We start from the raw sequence: 12,627 nt of genomic DNA, 5'->3' as shown, positions 1-12,627 counted from the left end.
GGGCCACTCTGGCCCCGAGGCTCCCCCACCCCCACCTCCCGAGGGCAGGAGAAACACATGCCCATGCCCCCCCCAGGTGCTGGCCCCATGGGGGCCGTGGGGACCGCAGGCAGCCTTGCTCGTGGAGGCGGGTGCGCCCACCTTGAGCACGTGGTACCAGGCAGAGGCGCCCCCCGAGTCGATGTGGAAGTCGGTGTAGCTGTCCTTCACGCAGATCAGGCAGTACTTGGTCACCTTGGGCTTGGCCAGCAGCGCGTCGTCCGGCCAGCAGGTCTCCACCCAGGACAGCTTCTTGACGATGTCAGGCGGCTCCACGAAGCTGGACATCCTGGGGGAGACAGGAGGAGGGGCATTGGCGGCAGGAAGCTCCCCTGCACCTGCCGGGCCCCCAGGCGGGAAAGGTGGTGCACGTCCCTCAGCAGTTCTCCACCTGGGCTATGTGACACGGCCCCCATTTTACAGATGAGCAAACTAAGGTTTGCGGGGGCAGATCGCAGCTGGCCGCCGGGTGCAGCCACGGCAGGTGCCTAACATGGGGTCTGTCCATCCAAAGTTGGGGGAGGGGGAAGGCCAGAGAACGCCCCTCCCTGGGGACCCAGAAGGGGATGGCCCAGGTGGGCCCACGAGGGTGCTGCTGGATATCGCTTGGTGAGAAGCCACTGGTCTCCAGAGCAGACCACAGGGGACCTGGAGCCAGGAGCCACATCTGTCATTGTCAGACCAGCTAACTCGTCTTCAAACAGGCAAAGGTGGCCTTTTCAATTAAATGTCACTGGCCTGATTAAAATGCCAGTATGGGGGCGTGTGGGTGGCTCAGTCGGTTGAGCGTCTGACTTCGGCTCAGGTCATGGTCTCGCAGCTCGTGAGTTCGAGCCCCGCGTCGGGCTCTGTGCTGACAGCTCGGAGCCTGGAGCCTGCTTTGGATTCTGTCTCCCTCTCTCTCTGCCCCTAAACAATTCCCATTCTGTCTCCGTCTCTCTCAAAAATAAATAAACATTAAAAAAAATTAATAAAAAATGCCAGTATGGCATCAAAGTCGTCCGGGTCAGCAGCCCGACACATCCACGTGCTGGCCGTCTCAGGCAGGACAGAACCGCACAGCTCCACACGGAAGGCCCTGCCGGCCCAGACAAGAGTGTCACAAACCACAAGCTAGGCCCCACCACTCCGCCCTCCAGACCTCGGCAGCAGACCCTCTTGACATCTCCGGCTTGTCCCAAGCTGGTGTTCCTCTCTGTCCCCTGAGCCCTCCTCCCCACCGTCCATGCCCAAGGTGGCTCCCAGGCCCCCTGCTGCCACAGGAGAGAAGACCTCTGCACACCACACACGAGCACTTCCCCCCATGGCCACAAACGCCCTCACTTCCTCGCTGGACGGCTCCTCGAGCACACAGCCAGCCTGCCCTCCTGCCACCGAGGCCCACTGCTCCTTGCAGCCTCCCAGAGTGGACAGGCTGGGTCCCATAGCCCCAGGCACCTGAGGCCACCGTGGGTGACAGTGCAGAGGTGACGACGTACGTCCACATAATTGACACGTCACTGTCACAGCAGGCGCCTCTGGGATCAGGGAACACAAGAGTCACGGCAGGATCCCCACAGACCCTAACATAGCCACAGACAGACTGTGATCAGGCCTGGCCCCTGAAGCCCCAGCTGGCGTCTTCAGGGACAGACAGCACTGATGACGTGGAAGCCACCCTCTCCCCCTCGACAGCCCTGGCACCAAGCCCACAAATGGCCTGGTGTGACGTGTTCATGACTCCTGTGATCCTTGGACCGGGCCTGAGGACACCGGAGGCACCACACATTTTCTGCCAGCAGAGGGCTGGCCCCGAGAGGCCCAAGGGGAAACCACACACCAAAGCACCAGCTCCCCAGCTCTGCCACGCTGGCAGCTCTCTCTGAAGCCCCCAGGTGGGCCAGCAGACCAAGCTCCTGAGTGTGTTCTCATCAGAACCCAGCCTTGGGGACAATCCTGCTTGTGAAGCCGCAGGAGATAGCTTTCTCTCGATACACTAATCTATCCTATTTCCCTTTACGCCTATGCTGTCGGGAAGCTCAAACAAACCCCAGCATCCAGTTACAATATCCTGTCTGGGCTCCTGGCACAGTTCTATATTCTCCTTCTCAGTGTGGTTTTCAGTAACTCTTTTTTCCTACCTGCCCTTCTGCACACAAGCTATCTGGCTATCACATGTGCTTTTCAGAAGTTGGCAAGGGTGGAAAGGGTCTGAAAGTAAAATCATGCTTAAACTAAACCAGCAACAACTCAGGTCTTGTGCCGAGCAAAGGGCCAGGGGGAGAACAGCGAGGATTTGACAGAGGGGCAGGAAAGGCAGGGCCAGGGCAGGCGCTGGCCAAGCCACAGCAGAGCAGTGGTCCTGGGAGAGCAGGGCCGTGGCACAAGGGGCGGTGCTGGTGGCTGACCAGCCCCTGACCACACAGAAGCTGGGGCTAGGCAGGTCCAGACGGCCATGGTGCAGGACCCTCCACCCTGAGAAGAGCAGCAAGCAGGGCAGGCCTGGCTCCAGGAGCTCAGGCTGGGGCCGCAGGGAGAGCAGGTGCAGAGTGCGACCCTGCTGTGCCCACAGTGTGCACTGGGGAGTGCACCTGTGAACGTGTGCAGGCACGTGTGGGAGCGTGTGGGGGTGTCAGTGTCTCAAGGAACGTCACGCATGAGCATGAGCACGTGCGTTCTGGAAGAACCTATGCCGCGGTGTGGCCTGTGGCTCTTTCTGGGGAACGGGGTGGGGGCAGGCCAGAGGAGTCTGCGTCTTGCTGCTTATGTTCCGTTTGGATTTGTCACAGTGCGTCACTTCCGGTCTTGAGAAGAGAAACAGACCAGCACCGCATGCCGCTTTCGCACGTGTGTGCGGGCTCCCCGAGCAGCCGCAGTCCCGGCCCGGGGGCCCTCACCTGGTGTCGGAGAACTCCAGGCTGGTGAGGTTGAGGACCCGCTTGCGGTTGGTGCTGTAGTAATAGTCCACAAACTCCTTCAGCTTCATCTTGCAGTCCTTCTGCTTGGCGACATCCGTCACGTCCACGCTCCGCTCTGGGCCTGCGGGCAGGGCAGGGGGTGGGGCCGTGAGGGGCCAGGGCGTGCAGCCCGCCCCCGCCGCACCGGGCTGCCCTGTGGGCTCCCTGCTGAGAGGCAGGGGTGCAGGGAGGCGGCTGAGACAAGCCTCCGCGGGAGGGGGCCCGGCAGACGGGAACCCCCCATAAACGACATGGGACACACATTTTAAAAATCAAAAAATCAAAAACTCCTACACTTCTAGGGCTCCAACTTATTATCCTGAAAACTGGTAAGTTAAAGGAAAAACATTTTTTTCTGTAGTTGACGAGGAAAAGTTCAGGGTGAAAATCACCGATGACAGTTCCTTAAGGAACTGGAACCCTGAAGGGTGGCCAGGCACCACAGGCTGACGGGCGGGAGCGCCCCAGCCCCGAAGCGGCTGCCGTCCCCCTGAATGTGAATCTGAGTGTCTGTCCAGGTGGTGCAGGAACCACTGGGGACAGAGGAGCGAGTTACATGACGCCACGGGTACACCGTTGGCCAGATCCCCCACATGGGACGTTCTCTAGGACCAGCAACCCCAACCCTCCCACAGCCTCGGGAATGGGGAGATGCTGAGAGGCATAAAAACCACATGCAGTGTGTAGGTCTGGTCTGGGCTCTGATTCAAACACCGAACTGGAAGGGGCGTCTGGGGCACCTGGGGTGACTGAGGCGGGGCTCTGATGCTACTGAGCAGCCCGCAGCTGCAACGACGTCAAATCATCTGTCAGAGCCCCTGCCGGGGTTTCCGTGGGAGAAGTGAGGTACGTGCCACAGCTTTGCTTTAAATTTGGGGGTGCAGACACAGAAAGCCGGCCAAGATCTTGTGGTTTTGTGGCCAGTACTGGGCACAGGGGAGTTTACTTCCCTTGGGGTGTGTGTGTGTGTGTGTGTGAAAACGTCCATAATAAAACAAGTAAGGAGAAGGGAGAGCATTTACAACACAAGCCTCTAAGACATGCCTCCCCGTCGGCTAAGCTGCTTCCAGCTCCCGCAGACAGCGCTATGGTCGAGCGGGCAGTGCCTGGGGCCGGCCCTCTGTGCTCTCTGTGGCCAGCTGAGCCAGGGCCTGGGTGCCAGCTGTGGCAAGATGACACTAGCTACCGGTGACGTCCGGCACCTGGCAGGCGTGAACTAGATCTTAGCTGTTATTCTAGGGGCTGCGGCCGGGCACAGATGGCCCCGATGGGGCTCCCTTCTCTCTGCCTGCCACAGGGGGCCTGGGCACCAGCCTTCTTGGGCTCTGTCCTCCTCTTGCACGGGCCACACCCCCAAGCCCCAGCCACCTTGGGGCCTCAGAGTCTGGGCCGTGTGGCCCCACCTCACAGACGATGCCCAAGCATACAGTTTCTTCCCTCCACCTGGAGGTGTCCCGACTGAGGGTGCCCACAGTGCTGGTTGCTGCCAAGGGGACAGGAGACAGGCTGGACAGGGCAGCACCAGCGGGAGCCGGAGGGATCCAGAGAGGAAGGGTCCTGGGGCAGACCAAGGGTGCCCCAGGCTGGCCCAGGAGAGGCTGAGGGGGGCACAGCACAAACCTCAAAGGCAGGGGCCCTCCATTACCGCCATTAGCACCCAACAGAATGGATTTTGCAGCTGGCAGAATGAAAGGGTCCCAAGACAGGCCCCTTTGCAGTCAGAATAACTGACTGGGGGGACGGCCAGGGTCACGTGTCATTTTAGTGGGACATGGGGTCTAATTCTAAGAAGAGTGCCCTGAATGTACACGGAGACCCCGAATCACAGCGCTCACACAGCATGGGGACCAGCCAGGGCCTAAGGCGAGCAGGCTCCAGGGTGGCCACTCACCCACGTAGTTCTCGACGTCACTGACATAGAAGGTGGGGGCTGGGACTGCCAGGCCCAGCCCGTCTTTCTTGGGTACGAGGATGGGCTCAGTGAAGCCGTGCTCCTCCATGTAGCCCAGCGTGAGCTGGCTGCCGGGCACACGGACCACCACGTCTTCCGCGCTGCGGGAAAAGCGGGGGTTGGAGGTCACGCCGGCCAGGGTCCCGGCCCCGCAGCACCGGGACAGGCCTGGATAGGGCCTCAGAGCCGGAGACATGCAACCTGGGCTCCCACGCCCTGGGAGGAGGGCTCGTCCCCAGCACCACGCCCAGGGGTCATGGGGGAGCGATGTGGCTTGGACCCACATCCATCACAGACGTTGGACCTCAAGGTCCAGGAGGCCCAGGAAGGGGAAACACAGAGACCAACCCTCCTACCACAGCAGAGAAAGGCAGAGCGTGGGCAGGATCCCTCCCCTGCCCCTTGCCCTACCTGCCCACCCTCCATAACATTCCTCCCATGTGCACAGAGATTAGATCCTGCACGGCGCTGGGGCTGGGCCTGAGGACACAGCAGATAGAGACAAACCCCTTCCAGGGAGAATCCACTCCCTGCACAAGCCAAGCACAGGGTCTAAGGGCAACCTGGGGTGCTGCGGTCAGTGGCTCCCCTGCCCAGCTTGCCCAGCTGCGTGTTGGGCACTGCCCAGGGCACCAGGGACCTTTGAGGCCCAGCTGGAGAGCCTCCATGGTGACGCTGGAGATGGGCTTCCATCAGAGAAGCATGCAAGGTCGTAAGCCCACCGCTGAGAGCAGAGCTCAGGGGGAAGACAGCAGGGGTCAGCGTCAGAGCAGCCTGTCCAGGCCTGGAGGGGCAGGATTGAGAGGCACATGTCCCGGGCAGAAGGGGGGTGCCGGCCAAGCCCTGGAGTGGGGAGAATGTGGCCAGGGGTGGGGAGGGAGAAGGAGCCCAGCAGCCGGGGGTAGGGGGTGAGCGGGCTGAGTGCGCAGCAGCTCAGGTGGCCTGTCTGACCGGCAGCGGGCCTCTGCCTCGCGCCGAGAGCACTGGGGAGCCACTGGACAGCTTGAGCAGGGCAACAACAGCTGGAGGTCAATCCGATGGCTGTGTGGACGGACGGAGAGCTGCCGCGGGAGCAGGCTGGACATCGCGACCAGGGAGGAGGCTCAGCTCACGGACCAGGAGGCAGTGGTGGGCGAAAGGGTGGAGGAACAGGGGAGGTGACGGCAGACAGCTGAGGGACTAAGGGCTGGAGGAGAGCAGGCGTGTGCGGGGGACAGATCCGCAGCTGACTTGGGACAGACTTGGACTGAGGACGGGTCAGGAGCTCACAGGCTGCAGAGGGAGGCCGAAGCCGCCGGCCAAGAGACAGCCTGGGCAGGGCGGGGGATCAGGGGGAGGTGTAAACTCCGAGGGCCAGGGGCGAGAGCAGAGTCCCCACAACTCCCAGGGAGAGCGGTCAGCAGGAGAGGAGGACAGGCAGGTGGAGGACAGCCAGGGGAGCACGGGGTTGTGGCTCCAAGGAAGACAGTGCTCGAGAGGAAGGAGCTGCAAGGCCATGTCCCACCAAGAGGGAGCACGTGGGGCAGTTAGGGTGAGGACGGAGGAGGGACCTTCGGGTGGGACCAGTGCTGACAGAGCATTAGGTTCAGGCCAGGAGTGGGTGGCGGGTGTGTGAGCGGCAGCACTGGGACAGTGCAGGGTCATCTGTGGAAGCCCCGGGGTAGCCAGAGGGAGACGGTGTCCGGACAAACCGGGATCCCATGCCCTCATGTCACACAGCCCCACGTACCAGGTCTGGGACTGCCAAACCCATGAGGACCCAGCAAAGACAAACACACACTGGTTCTACGGGGACACCTCTGGGCCCAGGGCAGACAGGCCACCTCACAGAATGACGGAAGACATATCCACCAGAGCACGGGTCCGGGGACTGAGCACAATGGACGGCTGGGAAACATACTAACCACATTCACAGGGATAATGGGAGGACGCAGCAGAGGGCAGGGAGGGAGGACAACAGAGCAAGCAACATTGACAATGACCTAGCAGAAATTCTACACGTGAAAAACGTCACTTTTGAAAAAATTTAAAAACTCAACAGATGCATTCAATAGTAGCTGCACGCCCCCCCCCAAATGGTCAATTTGATGGAATACTTGAAAAATAATACAGAGAAAGGGGGTGAAATGCTACTTAAAAAGAAAACAGGCCATTTTTCAGAACTGAGATAAGATACAATTCCTCAAATTAAAAGATCTTACTGAGTCCTGAGTAGAACTGATAAAAACAAAGCACATCCAGACGCACTGTAGCATATCTGTGGAACATCAGAGACAACGAGGCAATCTGAAAAGTCTTCAGATAAAAAAAACAGATTTGCCAAAACCAAACAGTAAACAGATGAACAAACACCAGCCACTAGGCTGACAACAGACATCTCGTGAACAACAAGAGATGCCAAATGACAACAGAATAATAGTATCTTCAAAGAATTCAAGGAAAATAAATTTACTCTAAAATTTTAGGCCCATTTTAGAAAATTAGAATCATTTAAGAACACAGATGAAATGAAAACATTTTCAAAAATAGAATATTTCTATAGGCCTTTACTAAACCACTAAAGGATATAATTCAATAAGAGAGAAATCAAATCTAGAAGAAAGAAATGAGACTCAAGAAATAAGAGAAAATTGAGCTACGGATTTCACACAATCCCTGTCAGAACACCTGTTGACGTCTTTGCAGAAATGGACAAGCTGAACTTGGAAGGCTGACGGGAAGTGCAAAGCTCCCAGACGACCAAAACAGTCTTTACAAAGAACAAAGTTGAGGACACTGACCAACTTCAAAATTCACTGCAAAGCTACAGTAATCAAGACCGTGTGGTGCCAGCATGAGAAGAGAGAAGAGACATATGGATCGGTGCGGCAGAACTGAGTGTCCAGAAATAAACCCAAACATCTGTGGCCAACTGCTTTTTCATCAGGAACGCCAGGACAACTCAATGGAGAATAAAACAGTCATTTCAATAAATGGTGCATGAGAGAACTGGACGTCCACATGCAAAAGAATTAAGCGGGATCCTACCTCACGTCATAGACAAAAACTAACTCAAACTGAGTTGAAGACCTATACATAAAGGCTGGAACTGTAAAACTTTCAGAAGAAAACACACACACAGACATAAATCTTCACAACCTTTAATCTGGCAATGGTTTCCTAGAAGCCAAAACCACGAGCAGCAAGAACAAGAAGAATGAATTCGATGCCATCAAAATTATAAACATTTGCGTTTCAAAGGACACCATGAAGAAAGTGGAAAGGCAACCACGGGACAGGAGAAAGTATCTGATTGGTGGCAAGTACCTAGAATACGTAGGCAATAAAAAGACAACCCAACAAATGAGTGGAACTGGACTAATGGCTTCAACTCCAACATGTAAAGAGCTTGGAAATGGTCATTCCTGTCCTCACAACAAGAAAAAAGCTGAACAGACTGAATACCAAGGAATTTTCTTAGATTCACTGAACATTAGGGTTACAGGGCAAACAGTCACCCCCAGAATCTGGGGAGACAGGCAAACACAGAGAATCACCACTGAGAGGACCTTACCTGAGGCAGAAGCGGCTGGAGGTGGTAACTGAGAGGATAATTAAAGTGATTTCTGACGAAGTGCAGAGGCTGGGTGTGAACTAGCTTCAGAGTTAAGAACTCATGGGGCCCAGCCTCAGAGGAGACCCACCTTCATGGGTTCTGCCCACAGGTTCTCCTGGTGAAGATCTGTCCTATTTCAGACATGGTTGGGGGAGAGCAATTATGTGTAAATATACTCCGAGTGTTCTCCATAACAAAAGTCTACCTTCCAGGAGCACTTACTTAACCAGACCATCCTCCTCTGATGGGGGAAGGGCAAGTGCCCACCCACACCCCTGACGCCACTAGCTTCCTGTCTTAGGGAAGAAGAGCAAAAGCGAAGGCCAAGAAATGCTTCCAAAGGTAACAGCCCAGAGCCTCGGGCCCACTGAAACACTGAGGTGTGTTATTCAATTACAGGACACTTCCCCTCCCCCAATCCTACTACCATACAACAGTATAATGGTAGTTGAGTATAGCCGAGACAGCTGCAGGACAGATTCTATTTAAGAAGGAGTTGTTAGGGACACCCAGCAAGAACAGGAGAGGAGAAAAACACAAGGAAACTAGGAGAAAGTCATGTGTCTGGCACCTACAGCTACAGCAACACAACCCAGTCCCTGGTCTGGTCAACACAAAACCTCACTCTAAATGCATAATCACTTCAGTTCCTTTGACTCCATACATCATGTCCAGCTTTCACCAAAAAATCACAAGATGTGCTAAACTGCAAAAGACCATAGTCTTAAGACACAAAGCAAATCACCTCACCCCTGTCAGAACAGCTGAAATCAAAAAGACAAGAAACAACAGGTGTCACCGAGGATGTGGAGAAAAAGGAACCTTCTTGCACTGCTGGTGGGAATGCAAACTGTGCAACCTCTCTGGAGAACAGCGTGGAGGGTCCTTAAAAAATTAAAAATAGAATTACGTGGTGGCCCGGTAATTCCACTACTGGGTATTTACCTAAAGAAAATGAAAACACTAATTCAAAAAGACACGTCCTGAAGTTTATAGCAGCGCTATCAGAAGCAGCCAAGATACAGAAAGCCCAAATGTCCATTGACTGATAAATGGACAAAGAAGATGTGGTGTGTATACGCACACACATATACACACACACATACACACACGATGGAATATTACTCAGACATAAAACAAATGCAATCTTGCCATTTGCAACAACATGGATGGAGCTAGAGAGTATAATGGTAAGTATAATAAAAATAAGTCAGGCAGAGAAAGACAAATACCATATGATTTCACTCATATGTGGAATTTAAGAAACAAAAGAAATGAACAAAGAATGGGGAGTCTGGGTGGCTCAGTCAGTTAAGTGTCCGACTTCGGCTCAGGTCATGATCTCACAGTTCATGTGTTCGAGCCCCATGTCAGGCTCTGTGCTGACAGGTCAGAGCCTGGAGCCTGCTTCATGGATTCTCTGTCTTCCTCTCTGCCCCTCCCCCACTTGTTCTCTCTCTCTCTCTCAAAATAAATAAAACATTAAAATAATTAAAAAAAAAAAAAAAACAAGAAGAAGAAAGAGACAAACAAAAAAGGCAGACTCTTAAATATAGAAGACAAACTGGCGGTTACCAGAGGGAAGTCTGTCTGTGGGGGGACGGGTGAAACAGGTGAAGGGGGTTGAGGGTACGTTTATCATGATGAGCACTGAGTGATACTCATGTGCAGAAGATGATACTTCTGCTCATGTACAGAAGTATTGAGTCATTATATCGTACACCTGAAACTAATATAACAATGTATGTTAATTATACCTCAATTAAAAAATAAAGTTTTAAAAATATCAGGACATAGCTCAGCTATAGCACAGAATTTGGAAATATAAGATAGGAATTTTTTTTTTTAAATTATGATTAATATGTTAGGAGTGCTAATGGAAAAAGTGGAAAACATGCAAGAACAGAAGAAAATGTAAGCAGAGAAGCGAACACTATAAGATTCAAAAGGAAATGATAGAAATAATTAAAAATGGTAACAGAAATGAAGAATGCCTTTGATGGGCTCATTGGTAGACTGGATGTGGCTAAGAAAAGACTCAGTAAGCTTGAAGTTAATAACATCTGCTCAGCCTGAAGCATAAAGAGAAAAAAGAATGAAAAAAGCAGGGAACAGAATATCCAAGAATATACAGAACAATTACAGAAAGAGCAACGTGTGCATGACGAGAACACCAAAAATAAAAGAGAGAGAAAGGAGCAGTGTTTGAAGCAGGAGAAATGTTGGAAGTAATAATGGCTGAGAATTTTCTAAAATTAATGGCAGATGTGAAACCACAGATCCAGAAAACTGAGACCACACCAAGTAGGATTAAATACTTGAAAACTATACCTAGACATGTCGTAATCAAACTGCAAAACAGGGGAGGCAATATCCTGACAGAGGCCACATGAGAAAGATCTACCTCTGGCATGACAGCGTGAAGAGCCCTGAGGACCCAAAACCCAATGAAACTCGTGAAAATTACTGTGAAAAACAACTATTCAAAACCTCTGGAAATGGTTCTAAGAGCAAATAGCAAATGGAGAAACATCTAGTCTAGAAAATCTATGAAAACCTGGCAGGAAAGGCATGTGCCTGTGATATATGGGCCGAGACCATTCTTCCCTCTACCCCACTGGATCGGCCAGGAGACCTCCCTCAGGAAGGCCGCGGCCAAGGACACAGGAAAGCTGAGTGGGAGCTCTCCCCAGCTTCCAAGCAGAGGGCTTTGTCCAGGAGGAACAGGACGGCAGCCTTTCTCATCCTGCACCAGCCGTCTGTTCCTGATTCTCAGTCTCACGCAAGGGCAGACAAGACATGGGGGGGCGGGGGCTCCCTTCTTCCCCTTGGCCCACACTTGTGGAACTGAGGCTGTACCCCAAGCGTAGCACCCTGAAAATGATGGGGCCCTGATCATCTTTGTCTGGTCTCTTCTACTTAACATTCTACTAGAAGTCCTAGCCAGAGCAATCAAGCAAGAAAAAAAAGGTAACACAGATTGGAAGGGAAGAAAGGAAACTATTCACAGATGACATGATCTCGTATATAGAAAGGTGTAAGGAATCTACTAAAAAGCTATTAGAACTAATAAACCAGCTCAGCAAGGTTGCCGGATACAAGATGAATATACTTGAACTCTATTTCAGTACCGTAGCAATGAACCCTCTGGAAATAAAATTAAGAAAACAATTTCATTTAAAAGAGCATCAAAAAGAATAAATTACTTAGGAATAAACTTAACAGAGGAAGTACAAAACTCTGAAAACTACAAAACACTATTAAAGGAAATATAAAAGATCTTAATAAATGGGAGAATACCCATGTTCATAGGTCAGAAGACTTTGCATTTTTCAGATGCCAATACTTTGATTCTACTGATGTACAGATTCAACACAATCCATATCAGCTGACTTCTCTGTAGGCCTGACAAGCTGATTCTAAAATTCATATGGAATTCCAGCAGACCAAGAATGGCCAGAAGGATTTTTAAAAAGAAAAACAAAGCTGGAAGGGCACCTGGGTGGCTCAGTCAGTTAAGCGTCCTCCTTCAAATGAGGTCATGATCCCACGGTTCGTGAGTTCGAGCCCCATGTCAGGCTCTGTGCTAACAGCTCAGAGCCTGGCGCCTGCCTGGGATTCTGTGACTCCCTCTCTCTCTGCTCCTCCCCTGGCTCGTGCTCTGTCTCTCTGCTCTCTCAAAAATAGTAAACATTAAAAAATATTCAAAAGAAAGAAAGAAAGAAAGAAAGAAAGAAAGAAAAGAAAAGCTGGAGGACTCATACTTCTTCATTTCAAAACGTACTGCAAAGCACAGTAGTCCAGGCAATGTGAGACCAGCCTAAGGATAAACAGATTAGTGGAACAGAACTGAGTGTCCAGAAGTAAATGCATATACTTACAGCTAAGAGCCAAGACCATTTAATAGAAAAAGAGAGGTCTTTTTACAAATAGTGCAGGGACAAATGGAGAGATGCGTGCAAAAAAAAAAAAAAAAAAAAGTTAGATCCTTATCTCACCCTATATGAAGAAATTAACTGAAAATGTATCAAAAACAAAACCGTAAGACCTAAAACCTACAAAACTCTTAGGAGTTTTGTAGAAGGTAATTTTCATGACCTGGGGTT

At 52.2% G+C, this 12,627-nt stretch overlaps 1 protein-coding gene across 1 annotated transcript in view; it reads right to left on the bottom strand.

The window, feature by feature from the left end:
- PHF2 (PHD finger protein 2) overlaps window positions 1-12,627 on the bottom strand; it is a 75,672-nt gene that overhangs the window by 19,515 nt on the left and 43,530 nt on the right. The window contains exons 4-6 of the mRNA XM_078436107.2: window positions 4,867-5,027; window positions 2,916-3,057; window positions 142-328 (exon numbers count right to left, since the gene is read on the bottom strand). Of these exons, the coding sequence (XP_078292233.1) occupies window positions 142-328; window positions 2,916-3,057; window positions 4,867-5,027 (490 nt within the window). The remainder of the gene's footprint in view (window positions 1-141; window positions 329-2,915; window positions 3,058-4,866; window positions 5,028-12,627) is intronic.

Source organism: Panthera onca, chromosome D4 (assembly GCF_046562875.1).
Source record: "Panthera onca isolate mPanOnc1 chromosome D4, mPanOnc1 haplotype 2, whole genome shotgun sequence".
Taxonomy (NCBI): Eukaryota; Metazoa; Chordata; class Mammalia; order Carnivora; family Felidae; genus Panthera; species Panthera onca.
Note: the sequence above shows the minus strand (reverse complement) of the source record. Positions and strands in the feature narration are given on the sequence as shown.